General features: G+C 41.9%; 1 protein-coding gene across 1 annotated transcript in view; it reads right to left on the bottom strand.

Moving 5' to 3' along the window:
* The window catches only part of ptk7b (protein tyrosine kinase 7b), a gene marked incomplete at its 5' end in the record, with an annotated part of 122,682 nt that overhangs the window by 98,173 nt on the left and 7,512 nt on the right, over positions 1-16,997 (bottom strand). The window contains one exon of the mRNA XM_043687347.1: positions 8,090-8,356. Coding sequence (XP_043543282.1) covers positions 8,090-8,356 — 267 coding nt within the window. The remainder of the gene's footprint in view (positions 1-8,089; positions 8,357-16,997) is intronic.

Below are 16,997 nucleotides of genomic sequence, written 5' to 3'. Positions count from 1 at the left end.
GGGTACTGGGCTAATGGTCGGGTACTTGGTAGTGTGGATGAGCAGAGGGATCTTGGTGTTCATGTACACAGATTTTGAAAGTTGCCACCCAGGTAAATAGTGTGGTGAAGAAGGCATATGGCGTACTGGCTTTTATTGGTAGAGGAATTGAGTTCCGTAGTCCTGAGGTCATGTTGCAGTTGTATAAGACTCTGGTGCGGCCTCATCTGGAGTATTGTGTGCAGTTTTGGTCGCATATTATAGGAAGGATGTGGAGGCACTGGAACAGGTGCAGAGGAGGTTTACCAGGATGTTGCCTGGTATGGTAGGAAGATCGTATGAGGAAAGGCTGAGGCACTTGGGGCTGTTTTCATTGGAGAAAAGAAGGTTTAGGGGTAACTTGATAGAAGTGTACAAAATGATTAGGGGTTTAGATAGGGTTGACCATAAGAACCTTTTTCCACGTATGGAGTCAGCTATTACGAGGGGGCATAGCTTTAAATTAAGGGGTGGTAGGTATAGGACAGATGTTAGGGGTAGATTCTTTACTCAGCGAGTCGTGAGTTCATGGAATGCCCTGCCAGTAGCAGTGGTGGACTCTCCCTCTTTATGGGCATTTAAACGGGCATTGGATAGGCATATGGAGGATAGTGGGCTAGTGTAGGTTAGGTGGGCTTGGATCGGCGCAACATTGAGGGCCAAAGTGCCTGTACTGCACTGTATTTTTCTATGTTCTATCTCCCTGCCTCTATAATCTATGTCACAACTGGTCAAAATAAGTACACAATCAGCCTTCTTAACCACCTTACTAACCTTTCATGCTGCCTTCAGAGATCTGTGGACAAACATCCCAAGATCCCTCTGAGCTTCCTTGTGTCCTGTCATTCAAGTACTCTCTTCTCTTGTTACTTCTTTATCTGCCCATTTAACAAACCTTTCCAGAGCTTCCTCACTATTAACTACCCAGCCAAACATCGTGTCATCTGCAAAGTAACTTATCAGGTCAGGCAGCATCCGAGGAGCAGGAAAATCAACGTTTCGGGCTAAAACCCTTCATCAGGAATGTCCGAAACATCTATTTTTCTGCTCCTCAGATGCTGCCTGACCCCTGTGCTTTTCCAGCACCACTCTAATCTAAATTCTGGTTTCCAGCACCTGCAATCCTCACTTTTGCCTAAACTAACTTATCATCCCACCCACATTTTCCTCTATATCATTTCAATACATCACATTCAATAAAGGGACCCAACACCAATTCCTGTGATATGTCACTGACACCAGCCTTGCATCACACAAAACAGTCATTTTCCACTTCATGTTGACTTCTCCCATAATGCTAATTTTGGATCTACGGTGCTAAGTTAACTCGAATTCCATGTGCTTTTACATTCTTTGTTTATCTCCATGTGAGATCTTGTAAAACGCTTTGCTAAAATCCATATAAACTATATAAACTGCACCACTTTCATCAACATACCTGAAAAAATCTCTTTGAAAAATTCAATCAAATTTGTTGGGCATGATCTCCATCTGAAAGCTATGCCAACAAACCCTGATCAAACCTTGCTCCTCCAAGTGGAAATTAATTCTCCCCTTCAGAATTTTCTCCACTAGTTTCCGCACCACTGATAGCGCATTCACTGGGCTATAATGTCCTGCTTTACCTCTACCACCCTCCTTGAAAAGTGGAACCATATTAGCTGTCCTCCAGTCTTCTGGCAGCTCAGTTATGGTCAGAAAGGAATTAAAAGTTTGGTCAGAGTTCCGGTAATTTCCTCCCTCGCCTCCTTCAGCAGTCTGGGATACAAATGGTATGGCACCCAGAACGATATACAACTTTCCAACTGGAATCTAAAAAACATCTTGTACAAATTCGACATGACTTCCTTGCTCTTGTAATCTATCCTCCTATTAATAAAGTCCAGAATGCTGCATGCTTTATTAACTGATATCTCCATTCTCCCACTGCACCGTGGGTGGCACGGTGGCACAGTGGTTAGCACTGCTGCCTCACAGCGCCGGAGACCCGGGTTCAATTCCCGCCTCAGGCGACTGACTGTGTGGAGTTTGCACATTCTCCCCGTGTCTGCGTGGGTTTCCTCCGGGTGCTCCGGTTTCCTCCTACAGTCCAAAGATGTATGGGTGGGGTATGGGTGGATTGCGCTTCGGCGGGTCGGTGTGGACTTGTTGGGCCGAAGGCCCTGTTTCCACACTGTAATGTAATGTAATGTAAACATTTTGCACACAAATTCACCCAGGCCATTATGTTCCTGCGCCCGCTTTAGAATTATACCCCACACATTGTCTGTCTGTTTTTTCCTTCCAAAATATATCACATTACACTTAGAAGGTGAGAGACGGAAAATTGGGTTGGAAACAACTCTACTGCACTTAAGGACAATTACAAAGGTATTAAGCAGAGCTAACAGGAGTGGACTGGGAAAGTAGTTGAGCAGAAAAGACTGTTGAGGAACATGAATACCTTTGTGTGAAGAGGAAGAGAGGATGACTATGGTTAGCCAGGAAGTTAAGGATAGATCAAGTTGAAACAAAATCCATACAATATGGCAAAGACTAATGATAAGGCAGAGGATCGAGCAAGTTTTAAAAACAAGAAATGGCAACCAAAGGAATGGTAAGCAGGAAGAAAATAAAGTTTGAAGGTAAATGGGCAAGTAATATCAAGACAGACAGCAACAGTCTCTGTAAATGTATAAAAAGGAAGCGAGAAGCCAAAGTGAATATAGGCCGATTTGTCAATGAGGCTCGGGAATACTAACAGTGAATTAGCAAATGGCAGAGGAATTGAATAAAGGCTCTACAACAGTCTTCACAGTGGAAAACGCTAATAGCATTCCAAATATGCAAAATAATCAAGGGGAAAAATGAGAAGAGAAAATAAATACAGTAATAGCACACGAGAAAAAGTAGTAGGGAAACTAATGGAGCTAGGAGAAACTGAGAACTGCAGATGCAGGAGATCAGAGTTGAAGAGTGTGGTGCTGGAAAAGCACAGTTAGGCAGCATCCGCGGAGCAGGAGAGTCAACGTTCTAAGCATAAGCTCTTCCATCAGGATTCCTGATGGAAGAGATTATGATCAAAACATCGACTCTCCTGCTCCTCGGATGCTGCCTGAATGGCTGTGCTTTTCCAGCACCACACTCCTGGAAACTAATGGAGCTGAAGACCAATATATCTCTTAGGATATTAAGAATAACAGCTACGATGATACTGAATAAATCGGTAGCAATGTTCCAAGAATACTCAGAATCAGAAAATAGAACTGCCAATCTAACATCTTTACTCAAAAAGGGAAGGAGACAAATGACTGTTACTTATAGACCAGTACCCTATGCCTGTAACGCTGCATTTCCCATGGCTAAACCACCTAGCCTACACAACCCTGGACACAACGGGCAATGTTAGCATGGCCAATCCACCTAACCTGCATACCTTTTGGACTATGGAAGGAAACCAAAGCACCCAGGCGAAAATCTCATAGACGGTTAAAAATGCAAACTCCACACTGTCACCCAAGGGAGGAATCGAAACCAGATGAGGCAGCAGTGCTAACTTAGAGTGGTGCTGAAAAAGCACAGCAGGTCAGGCAGCATCCGAGGAGCAGGAAAATCGACATTTCGGGCAAAAGCCCTTCATCAGGAATAGAGGCAGGGTGCCTGCAGAGTGGAGAGATAAAGGAGAGGAGATGGGGGTGGGGGTGGGGAGAAAGCAGTGCTAACTACTGAGCTACTGTGCCGACAGCATTTCTTCAACCAATGCCTTTCAATTCCTTATTTTTCCTAGTCACCTGGATATATATGTAGTACCAGGAGGATTTTTATAGAAAAATTATAGAATCCTTACAGTATGGAAACAGTGCCTTCAGCCCAACAAGTCCATACCGACCCTCCAAAGAGTATCCCACCCAAACGCATACCCCATTACTCTATATTTTCCCCTGACTAATGCACCTAACCTATATATTCCTGAATGCTATGGGCAATTTAGCACGGCCAATTCACCTAACCTGCACATCTTTGTTATTGTGGGAAGATACCCGAGCACCCAAAAGAAACCCACGCAGACATGGGGAGAATGTGCAAACTCCACACAGACAGCCGTTCGAAGCTGGAATCGAACCCGGGTCCCTGGTGCTGAGAGGCAGCAGCACTAACCAGTGAGCCACCATGACACAATGGTGTCTTGGTTTACTGAGGAAAACACAAAAACAGACACAAACATTCTTTGCCATTTCTTTATTTCCCATTCTAAATTCACAGGACTTTGCCTGTAATGGACACACATTTGTTTTAGCCAAATATCTGATGTTACTATAGAATTTTTTACAGTCTGTTTTACTGTTTCTTGCTGGATTACATTCACATTCTACCCTCTCTTTCCTTGTGAGTTACATGTTCCCGCTTTGTTATATTTTATAAATCCTCAGAATTATTTCTGGTAACTTTATAGGCCTTTGCTTTTCATGTTATATAATCCTGACCTACTTTGTTAGCCATGGTTGACTGACTTTGAGATTTTGCACCTTGAGAGAAGGTATAGTTACTGCAAACCGTGTAATATCTCTTCAAAAACTATTGCCTCAGAACAGTGATGGCTTTTACTGTATTTCCCTAAGCTACCACAACCAATGTGTGCTTCATGCCTTCCAAAGTTCTGCAACTCTCACTTACAAACAGACAATGTAAAATTCTATCCTATTATGGTCACTCATCTCTTAAGGCTCTTTGACAATACGATTGTTAGATAGTCCTTTTTCTAAGTACACAATATTAATTTTTCTTCAAAATCCTAAATGGTGTCGTACCAATTCTTCATTATATTTTGGAATATTGAACTGAGGTCACAATCTGTAGAGGAGGGTTGAAGATTGAGTTAGGATACAACATTATATCACATCTATGATTCTGACATAATTTATCTGCTCTCGACAGCATTTGAAATGACTGAGGAGAGGGCTGACTGCGAGATGCATTTTTAACCTGCTAAAAGCGGTGCTATTGAACATACCAGTATCCAGCTACTGTGATGAGCCTGCAACTAGAGTTTGTGTGGAACATACACAGTTGACTCTTATAATGTGTGTTTCTTCAATGCCAATCAGCATTAACGCTGTTGAAGAATTTAGATCATTGTTTGTAAAATGTGAACTTTCCTTGCCTATATCGGCTATAATGCAGTTATGGCCCCAGTAGCTTGAAAGGCACAACTATTGCACTTTTTTCTAAATCATGCATGATTGCACAGGACCGGAGTTATCACATTATATCAGAGCTGACAGAAAATAGTTTCTGCAGACCTCTGGTCAGTATTCACCTCGCAACCAAAATCTCATGAAACAATATAGCTTTTTAACAGATTCAAGTTAATGGAATATTGCACGTGCAAATTGACAGCGTATTGCATTGCAAAAGTGACCACAAATCAAAATAATTGATGAATTGCTCTGAAGAGTCACCAGACTTGAAACATTAACTCTGTTTTTTCCACACAGATGCTGCTGTTTTGAAACTAATTTCTTGGCTGTCAGTGCTTTCTTCAGGATATGAAATGTGCATAGGTAAACAGATTATCGAAAGATGTAGAGGCAACAGGGCAGTGGTGATGGGAGATTTTAATTTTCCCAACATTACTGGGATACACTTAGCGTCAGAGGTCGGGATGGGGTAGAATTTATAACAAGCGTCCAAGAGAATTTTCTAGAGCAGTATGTCAATAGTCCAACGAGGGAAGGGGCCATATTGGACCTGGTACAGGAGAACGAGCCAGGACAGGTGGTAGAAGTTGCGGTGGGGGATTTCTTTGGGAGCAGTGACCACAATTTTGTAAGTTTTAGAATACTGTAGATAAAGATGAGAATGGTCCTAAGGGAAGAGTACTAAACTGGACCAAGGCCAATTATATCAAAATTAGGTGGGAGCTTGGAAATGTTGATTGGACACAGCTATTTAAAGGGAAGCCCACATTTGATATGTGGGAGGCTTTCAAAGATAGGTTAAAGATAGTGCAGGATAGGCATGTCCCATTGAAGGCAAAGGATAGGAAGGGCAAGATTCGTGAACTGTGGATGACGGGAGAAATTGTACGACTAGCTAAGAGTAAAAAGGAAGTGTTCACAAGGTCTAGGCAGCTAAGAACAGAACGGGCTCTGGAGGAATGTCGGAAGAGCAGGACAAGTCTTAAACTAGGAATCAAGCGGGCTAAAAGGGGTCATGAAATAACTTTAGTGAGCAGAATTAAGCAGAATCCCAAAGCATTTTATTCTTATATAAGAAGCAAGTGGGAAACTAAAGAAAGGATTGGTCCACTAAAGGATAATGAAGGAAGGCTGTGTGTCGAACCTGAGAGAATGGGTGAGACTCTCAATGATTACTTTGCATCAGTGTTCACTAAGGAGAGGAACATGATGAATGTTGAGATTAGAGATAGAAGTTTGATTAGTCTGGATCACGTTGACATAAATAGGCAAAATATGTTGGGTAGGCTAGAGGTTATTCAGGTGGACAAATCCCCAGGACGGGATGGGATCTATCCCAGGTTGCTGCGGGAGGCGAGAGAGGAAATAGCTGGGGCCCTAACAGATACCTTTGTGGCATCCTTAAAAAACGTGAGGTACCGGAGTACTGGAAGGTTGCTCACGTTGTCCCCCCTGTACAAGAAGGGTAGTAGGGGTATTCCGGGTAACTACAGACCAGTGAGCCTGACGTCAGTGGTGGGAAAGTTGCTAGAGAGGGTACTGAGGGATAGGATCTATTTATATTTAGAAAATAATGGGCTTATCAGTGATAGGCAATATGGTTTTGTGCAGGGGAGGTCGTGCCTTACCAACTTAATAGAGTTTTTCAAGGAAGTGACCAAGTTGATAGATGAAGGAAGGGCTGTTGATGTCATATACATGGATTTTAGCAAGTTGTTCGATAAGGTTCCCTATGGTAGACTAATGGAGAAAATGAAGTCACATGGTGACCAGTGGTGTTCTAGCTAGGTGGATAAAGAACTGGTTGAGCAACAGGAGACAGAAGTTGGTAGTTGAAGGGAGTTTCTCGAAATGGAGAAAGGTGACCAGTGGTGTTCCACAGGGATCAGTGTTGGGGCCACTGTTATTTGTTACATAAATGATCTGGAAAAGGCACTGCTGGTATGACCAGCAACTTTGCAGATGACACAAAGATTGGTGGAGTAGCAGAAAGCATAAGGGACTGTCAGAGAATACAGGAGGATATAGACAGACTGAAGAGTTGGGTGGAAAAGTGGCAGATGGTTTTCAATCCAGACAAATGAGAGGTGATGCATTTAGGCAAGACTAATTCTAGAGCGAATTATACAATGAACGGAAGAGCCTTGGAAAAAGGTGATGAGCAGAGAGACCTGGGAGTGCAGGTCCACTGTACCCTGAAGTTTGCAGTACAGGTGGATAGAGTGGTCAAAAAGGCATATAGTATGCTTGCCTTCATTGGATGGGGTATTGAGTATAAGAGCTGGCAGGTCATGTTAAAATTTTACAAGACATTGGTTCGGCCACATTTAGAATACTATGTACAGTTCTGGTCGCCACATTACCAAAAGGATGTGGACGCTTTGGAGAGGGTGCAGAGAAGGTTTACGAGGATGTTGCCTGGTATGGAAAGTGCTAGCTATGAAGAGAGGGTGAGTAGGTTAGTTTTATTTTCATTAGAAAAAAGGAGATTGAGAGGGGACCTGATTGAGGTTTACAAAATTATGAAGGGTATAGACAGGGTGGATAGAGACAAGCTTTTTCCCAGGATGAAGGATTCAATAACAAGAGGTCACACTTTCAAGGTGAGAGGTGGAAAGTTTAAGGGGGATACACGCGGCAAGTATTTCACTCAGAGGGTGGTGGGCGCCTGGAATGCGTTGCCCGTAGAGGTGGTAGAGGCAGGCATGGTAGATTCATTTAAGATGCGTCTGGACAGATGCATGAGGAGGTGAGGAGCAGAGAGATACAGATGCTTATGAATTGGGTGGCAGGTTTAGACTGTAGATTTGGATCGGCCCAGGCTTGGAGAGTCGAAGGGCCTGTTCCTGGGCTGTAAACTTCCTTTGTTTTTTGTAAATCAAATTGTTCCTTACTTGCCACAGTGACGCTCAGCTCCCTGGTCTTCTCTCCAGCTTTATTTCTAGCATGACAGGTATAAATCCCAGAATCCTCTTCTGCTGTGTCAGTGAAGATCAGCTCATTTCCTGCTTGGTAGACACGCCCTTCAGTTGGAACTTGTGCACCATCTCTATACCATGTCACAACTGGAGGAGGCAGCCCTCTAGGTGGTGGACATTTAACATGCTGAGTAGTATTTTCGATGAAAATCTTTGGATTGAACATCTGGATATCATCAATTTCTAAATTAAAAAGAAAGATGGTCTCACAAGCAGCTCCATAGTTTCTAGTCACTTTTTAAATCTAACTTTCCCTGCATCCTTATGGCTGGCTGTATGTTAATATTCATAGAAAACTACTATTCAAAATAACACAAAAACCTTTCAGTAACTCAACATCCATTTGCTTTTTATAGTCAATATTTCCAGCTCTATTTTTACTTGTTCGAGACAACCCTTTACTGTATTAATTAATTGTGTTAAGTATCATTTGCACGAAGAAGCTTCTAAAATGAGTGTTTTAAGAAATTATGTTTTATTTCATTCCGGTGATGAAAAACCCCCTTATTAACACTTAAATCACTTTCAAAGACAACAAAAACTTGCAAATAAACATGCATTCTACATGGCTGAAGGAGCCTAACATGGGTTTTTTGGCACTTTCATCAGTCATTTTAGATGGCTTTCCTTTGAAGATTCCCCAAACTTTGTAAAATGTTCTGGATTAAGAAAAAGAACAAGATTACTATCTGAGATTCCATAATAAATGGTCTGTTTATTTTCTGATTCGACAAATAACCAGTACGATGAATTATTTCAATTTCCCTCTAGTGTATAATGCAAACATGGAGTACTATCACTGATATCCTTTTGAGAAGAACACCTGTCCGAATAACTCTAGTGCCATACCAACATGAAAGATGCTCAGCTCAATGGGAAAGTGATAGCCAAATGGCATTATCGCTAGACCATTAATCCAGAACTCAATTAAATATTCTAGTGACTTGGGTTTGAAATCCACCAGTGGGTGATGGAATTTAAATTCAATAAAAATACCTGGGATTAAGAATTTACCGATGATCATGAAGCCAATTGTTTGAAAAACCCATCTGGTTCACACATGCCCTTCAGAAAAGGAAATCATCATCCTTATCTGGTCTGGTCTACATGTGACTCCAGACACTTGGCAATGTGACTGCCTAGGAAGCCACTCTGTTGGACCAAATCGCTGTGAGGTTAAACAATGAAATAAAATCAGACGGACTACCTGCATCGACTTAGGCTCGACAAGACTGTTTTTGCCAGTGCCTATCAGACACTATGTTACCATTCTCGAATATATCCTGCCCCATCAGTAAATCAAACCCATTAGAGGTAGTGGCACAGTGGTAGATAGTTGGGAGGGAGCTGCCCTAGGAGTTCTATACATTGAAGTTGCATGAAAACTTCTGTTGATTACCACATACAGAGATCCCTCAACTGGTGAGCAACACTTGGAGGAAGCAGGGAGTTTGGGAAGGACTGGGGGATTTCAACACCTATCAAGGGTGGATTGTCAGCAACATGTCTGATTGAGCTGGCCAGAATCAATAAATGTGAGGTAATGCATTTCAGAAAAATAAACAAGGGCAAAACTTGTTATATTAAAGTAGGACCTTAGGTAGTGTTGTAGAACAGAGAGACCTAGGAGTTCAGATACATAATTCATTGAAATCTGCATCACAGGTAGACAGGGTGGTTCAGAAGGCATTCAGCACACTTGCCTTCATTGCTCAGTCCTTTGAGTATAGGTGGTGGGACATCATGTTGAAGTTGTACAGGACGTTAGTGAGGCCTATCGAAAAGACAAGGAGGTGGGCACAGGGGGCGGTGTTGCCTTATCAGTTGAGAAAGAAATTAAATCTATGGCACTGAATGACACATGGTCAGATGATATGGAGTCTGTGTGGGTTGAGTTGAGGAACACAAAGGCAAAAAAATCATAATAGGTGTTATGTACAGACCTCCCAGCAGTGGTCAGGACCAGGAGTGCAATATGTACAGGGAAATAGATAGGGCATGTCAGAAAGTTACGGTCATGGTGACCATGGGGGACTTCAATATGCAAATGGACTGGGTGAATTATGTTGCTGGTGGATCCAAAGAAAGGGAGTTCATGGAATGCTTACAGGAATGGCTTTTTGGAACAGCTTGTGATGGAGCCCACAAGGGAGCAGGCTATTCTGGACTTAGTGCTATGTAACGAGCCAGATTTTATAAACGATCTTAAAGTCAGGGAACACTTAGGAAGCAGCGATCATTGCATGGTAGAGTTCAGTCTGCAGTTTTAAATAGAGAAGGCAAAATCAGATGTAATGGTGTTACAATTAAATAAAGATAATTACAGGGGTATGAGAGAAGAACTGATGAAAACCGACTGGAAGCAGAGTCTATTGGGGAAGACAGTAGAGCAACAATGGCAGGAGTTTCTGGGTATAATTGAGGACACAATACAGAGGTTCATTCCGAAGAAAAGAAAGATTACCCAGAGGGGAATTAGACAACCGTGGTTGACAAAGGAAGTCAGGAAATGTATCATAGAAAAGGAGAGTCTATAAAGTGGTCAAGAGCACTGGGAAATCAGAAGATTGGGAAGACTATAAAAACAAACAAACAGAGGAGAACAAAGAGAGAAATAAGGTATTATATGTGAAGGTAAGCTAGCCACTAATATTAGAAATGATAGTAAAAGTTTTTTTTAATATGTAAGAAACAAACGAGAGACAAAGATAGGGATTGGGCCGCTCCAAATTGATGCAGGAAGGCTAGTGATGGGAGATAAGGAAATAGCTGAAGAACTTAATAAGTACTTTGTGTCAGTCTTCACAGTGGAAGACAGGAGTAATATCCCAACAATTAAGGAGAGTCAAGGGGCAGAATTGAGTTTGGTAGCCATTACAAAAGAGAAAGTACTTGAAACGCTAAGAAGGTCTAAAAATTGATAAAATCTCGCAGCCCCGATGGGCTACATCCTAGAATTCTGAGGCAGGTGGCTGAAGAAATAGCAGCGGCGTTGGTTGTAATCTTTCAAAAATCACTGGAGCCAGGGCAAATCCCAGATGATTAGAAAATCGCTATTGTAACCCTCTTGTTCAAGAAAGGATCAAGACAAAACATGGAAAATTATAGGCAGATTAGCCTAACCTCGGTTGTCGGTAAAATTCTAGAATTCAACGTTAAGGATGAAATTTCTAAAATCTTGAAAGTGCAGGGTTAGATTAGAATAAGTCAGCATGGATTTAGTAAGGGGAGGTCGTGCCTGACAAACCTGTTAGAATTCTTTGAAGAGGTAACGAGTAGGTTAGACCAGGAAGACCCAGTGGATATTATCTACCTAGACTTCCAAAAGGCCTCTGATAAGGTGCCTCACGGGAGGCTGCTGAGTAAGGTGAGGGCCCATGGTCTTCGAGGTGAGCTACTGGCATGGATTGAGGATTGGCTGTCTGACAGAAGGCAGAGAGTTGGGATAAAAGGTTCTTTTTCGGAATGACAGCTGGTGACAAGTGGTGTCCCACAGGGTTCAGTGTTGGGGCCAGAGCTGTTCACTTCATATATAAATGATCTGGGCGAAGGGACTGGGGCATTCTGGCGAAGTTCGACGATGATATGAAGTTAGGTGGACAGGCAGGTAGTACTGAGGAGGTGGGGAGGCTGCAGAAAGATTTAGACAGTTTAGGAGAGTGGTCCAAGAAATGGCCGATGAAAGTCAATGTGAGCAAATGTGAGGTCTTGCACTTTGGCAAAAAGAACACAGGCATGGACTACTTTCTAAACAGTGAGAAAATTCATAAAGTCAAAGTACAAAGTGATCTTAGAGTACTAGTCCAGGATTCTCTAAAGTTGACTTGCATGTGAGTCCGTGGTTAAGAAAGCAAATGTAATGTCATTTATCTCAACAGGGTTGGAATGTAAAAGCAGTGATGTGCTACTGAGACTTTATAAAGCTCTGGTTAGGCACTATTTAGAATACGGTGTCCAGTTTTGGGCCCCACACCTCAGGAAGGCCATACTGGTACTGGAGCGTGTCCAACAGAGATTCACACGGATGATCCCTGGAATGGTAGGCCTAACATATGATCAACAGCTGAGGATCCTGGGATTGTATTCATTAGAGTTTAGAAGATTGAGGGGAGATCTAATAAAAACTTACAAGGTAATTCATGGTTTAGAAAGGGTGGATGCTGGGAAATTGTTTCCATCAGGCAGGGCAGGGACACTAGGACCTGTGGGCACATCCTTAGAATTAGAGGGGGTCAATTTAGAATGGAAATGAGGAGACATTTCTTCAGTCAGAGAGTGGTGGGCCTGTGGAATTCATTGCCATCGAGCGCAGTGGAGGCCGGGACGTTAAATGTCTTCAGGGCAGAGATTGATAAATTCTTAAGCTCGCAAAGAATTAAAGGATATGAGGAGAGTGCGGGTATGAGACGTTGAAATGCCCATCAGCCATGATTTAATGGTGGAGTGGACTCAATGGGCCGAATGGCCTTACTTCCACTCCTATTTCTCATGGTCTTATGGTCTCTTATGGAGTTCTGGTCGCACTGTTGGAGAAAGGATATTATTAAGCAGGAAAAAGTTCAAAAAAGACTTACCAGGATATTGCTGGAAATGGAGGGTAAGTTATAAGGAGAGGCTGGATAAACCTGGACAGTTTCCACTGGAGCATATGAGATTGAGGGGTGACCTTATAGAGGTTTATAAAGTCATGAAGTATATTGATCTGCTGAATGGTGGGTGTCTTTTCTCTCTGGTTGTAGATTTCAAGACTAGAATGTATATCTTTAAGGTGAGAGGAGAAACATTTAAAAAAGACATGAGGAGCAACCTTTTTAAAAAAATATAATGGTTCATGTTGGGAATGAACTTCCAGAGGAAGTGGTGGATCCAAGTACACATACAACATGTAAAAGAAATTTGGATAAGTACATGAATAAACAATGTTTACAGGATATGGACCATGTGTAAGCAGATGGGACTAATTTAGTTTGGGATTATAGATGGAGGATAGTGGGTTAGTGTAGGTTAGGTGGGCTTGGATCGGCGCAACATCGAGGGCCAAAGGGCCTGTACTGCGCTGTATTTTTCTATGTTCTATGTTCTATGATTACGGTCAGTCTGGACTAATTGGACTGAAGGATATGTTTCCATGCTATATGCAATCTTGGTGTCATCTGCAAATTTGCTTAACATTTCCCCCAACATTTTCATCTACATCATTTATGTATACAACCAATAATAAGAGTCCCAGTACTGATCTTTGTGATACACAGCTGGACAGCCGTTTCCAGTTACTCATCAAGCCTTCCACCACTACCCTCTATGTCCTATTAATAAGCCAGTGTCTGATCCATCTCGCCAAGTGTCCCTCAATTTCACGTTCTTTAACATTTCAATCTCCCATGTGGGACCTTGTCAAAAGCTTTGCTAAAATTCATTTAAACTACATCAACTGAACAACTCTCATCCACACACTTTATCACACTTTCAAAAATTTCTAACAATTGGCTAAGCATGACCTCCCTCTGATAAAGCCATATTGACTATCCCAAATCAATCCATTTGCAAGTGGCTTTCCAAGTGGCAATTAATTTGCTCCTTCAGAATTTTCTCCAATAGTTTCCCTCCTACTGACATGAGACTCACTGATCTATAATCCCCTGATAATCTCTACTACTCTTCTTAAAAAGTGGAAACACATTTACCATCCTCCAGTACTCTGGCACTTTGTCCGTGGCCAGAGAGGAATTAAAAATCTGTCAGAGCCATTGCAATTTCCTTCCTTGCCTCCCACATCAACGTGGGATGCAATTCATCTGGGCCGGGGACTTGTCTGGTAAGCCCGGAGCCTCCAATGTCTTCCCATTTCCGATGTCAAACTATGCAATTTCCTCGCTGTCCCTTTTCCTGAATTCTATACCTACATCCTTTAGAATGAAGACCAAACAGAAGTATTCATTCAAGACCCTTCCAATATCCTGTAGCTACACACACACAGATTGCCCTCTTGGCCTCAAATGCCCTACTCTTTCTCTGGTTAACCTTTTCCCTTTAATGTATTTCTAAAGTATCTTAGGATTTTTTTCTAATTCTGTTTGCAAGTCTTTTTTCTCTTCTAACTGTTTTCTTAAGTTCCCTCCTGCACTTCCAGTTTTCCTCTGGGGGCAGCATGACGGATCAGTAGTTAGCACTGCTGCCTCACAGCACAAGGGACCCAGGATCAATTCCACCCTTGGGCGACTGTGTGTACACATTCTCTCCATGTTTGCGTGGATTTCCACTGGGTGCTCCAGTTTCCTCTTAGAATCTAAAAATGTGCAAGTTGGATGATTGGCCATGCTTAATTGCCTATAGTGTTAATTGGACGTACAGGTTAAGTGGATTAGCCATGGGAAATGCAGGGTTACAAGAACAGGATAGGGGGATGCGTTTGGGTGGGATACATTGCAGAGGGTCAGTGTGGAACAGTTGAACCAAATAGCCCGTTTCCACACTGTAGGGTCTGTATGATTCCAGGGGAACAGCTGAATTGCTCCGACCAGACTTGCTGAAAGCCTTACTCTTCCTAATCCAAACCTGAACTGTCTTAGACATCCGGGGTTCTCTGAGCTTATTGTTCCTATACTTCCCTCTAAAGGGTACATGTTGGGATGTATATCTGTACTCTCCCAATTCTTTTCTGAATACCCACCATTACTCCACTGTAGATTTACCTGCAAGGAGCTGTGCCCAGTCTACTGTGGCCAGATCCTGCTTTATTTTAATAAAATTTGCCTTCCCCAAGTCCAAAGCCGTCTTTTGCAGGCCATATTTTTCCTTGTCCAGAACAAATTCGAACTGTGTTGTGTTGTGGTTACTATAAACTAAATGGTCCCCCATTGCCACACCGAATACTTGTCCAGCTTCTTTCCCCAGAAACAGATCCAGCACTGTGCCATATGCAAATAGAGTCAAAAAACCTCCAGGATGCAGTTTAAGAAATCCGTCCCTTCAAAACCCTTGACACTACAACTATCCCAATTTATGTTGGGAAAGTTGAAATCCCCAAGAATAATTAGCCAATTATTACTCTTACACACCTCTGTGACCTCTCTACAGATTTGCTCCCCTATTTTCAGTGACTCTTTGGGGGCCAATAATATGAGTAAAGAGAGTCAGTCAAGGACTTGAAAGCAGAAAAGAGGGACAAAGGAAATATTAAAAAGGCAGCACAGGAGAGAAGGATTAGATTCTTTAGGCTGTGGGAGCAAATATAGAGAAAATAGGATGTGTACAAGTTGGACTTGTTCTACCCCATGAGACCTAGTACCAATATCTTTGAAATGGTATCCATCAGCACTAAGGGGAGGACTTAAAGTACATTGGTAGGGGGGTGAGAACCTGAGTGCAGACAAGAATGAGGGAAACGTTTGAAATGGAGGTTAGCAAAAAAGTTGAAGGCAGCGGGAAAAATGAGCTAAGAGCAAATAGGTTTGTTGTACAAAATAAAAAAAGTGTGAAAAAAGACAAATCTAAAACAACATTCCCACTTATTTCCTGTTTTGCAGGGATGAAAAGGTTTTTGACAGATTGATCAATGTGCATGGGATCTTCAAGCAGCTGAGAAGCCAAGCGATTTAGTGAACATTGATCTACAAGTACTATAGATCAGAAATTGTTTATCTGAAAGCCTTGGGACCATCTGGTTTTCAGATAAAGTCTCTGATGTTTGTAACGAAGAGTTGACAGAGATTGATCTGAAGTTGTGCCTAGCTCAATTCATGCCTGGCTTGTTCCTGTCTGACTTTGAAAATATTCTTGGCAATATTCGCTGTACGCTCATATTCGCTGTAAGATCATATGCCTCAGATTCTATGCATCAGTGTGCCAACACATCGGCTTTTGCTTCCACAAGTCACTGCCATGCACAAAACTCTGAGGTCTGCACACCAGAGAAAATAATTAGGGGGACCATGGGTCCTAGACTTTTGTCCCCATTCTTCAACCAAGACGACAGGTACATGATACTAGTTAAAGTCTCCACTGTTCCCAGGCACATCGAAAGCTTCCTTTAGCTATTTTTGCAGGAACATGAGCTGCTTGTTTACACATTTCTTTTTAGTTGACTCTCATATTCTATGTTCCTCATGTTTATTAAGTTTTTAAGCATTCTTTGCAACATTCACAAATTTTCCAAATTTCTGACATATCATGAACCTTCAGAGCAATGTACACCTTTTCTTTCAGTTTGACACGATTCACTAAGATCCCTTCATTTGGCCTTTATACCATTTTCCCAACTCTGACCTTACTTGCTGGTGCACTCATTAGTATAATTTATCCCTTACTCTGTCACATGCTGGTTATTATTACTTGTATTCTGACACTGCACCACTGCCTTGCCTTTTCTGTTGAACATTTTACATTTCACCATACAACAGCACATCATCACTTTTATGTTTCAAACCCTCTCCAAAGCTCAAAGTACTTGATTCATAAGTATCCTGAACAGAACCAACTGCAGGAGCATGATATATCCTAAAATGTAACAGTTCAATTGTGATGAGTTTTAAAGCAGCAGAATTATCATGTGACCCATGGAGACTCACTTGGTTTTCATTAGAATAGTCAAACACTAAGATTGTATTGTTCTTTATCTTCATCTATTTAAATAGTTAATTGAAACTTCCCTCAAATGCTGCAGTTAACTTCAATTCAGTTATATTCAGAAGACCCTTCCTCCAACAAATTATTGGAGACAGGGGAGTGGAAAGGATGAACAAGAAATCAAACAGTTGTTTCTTTTGAGCATTGTTTTATCTTTATCACCGTCTTCACAGAACATGTGAACAAATTGGTTAAAATT

Source organism: Chiloscyllium plagiosum, chromosome 3 (genome assembly GCF_004010195.1).
Source record: "Chiloscyllium plagiosum isolate BGI_BamShark_2017 chromosome 3, ASM401019v2, whole genome shotgun sequence".
Lineage (NCBI taxonomy): Eukaryota > Metazoa > Chordata > Chondrichthyes > Orectolobiformes > Hemiscylliidae > Chiloscyllium > Chiloscyllium plagiosum.
The sequence above is the reverse complement of the archived record's forward strand: the minus strand, read 5'-3'. Positions and strand labels throughout refer to the sequence as shown.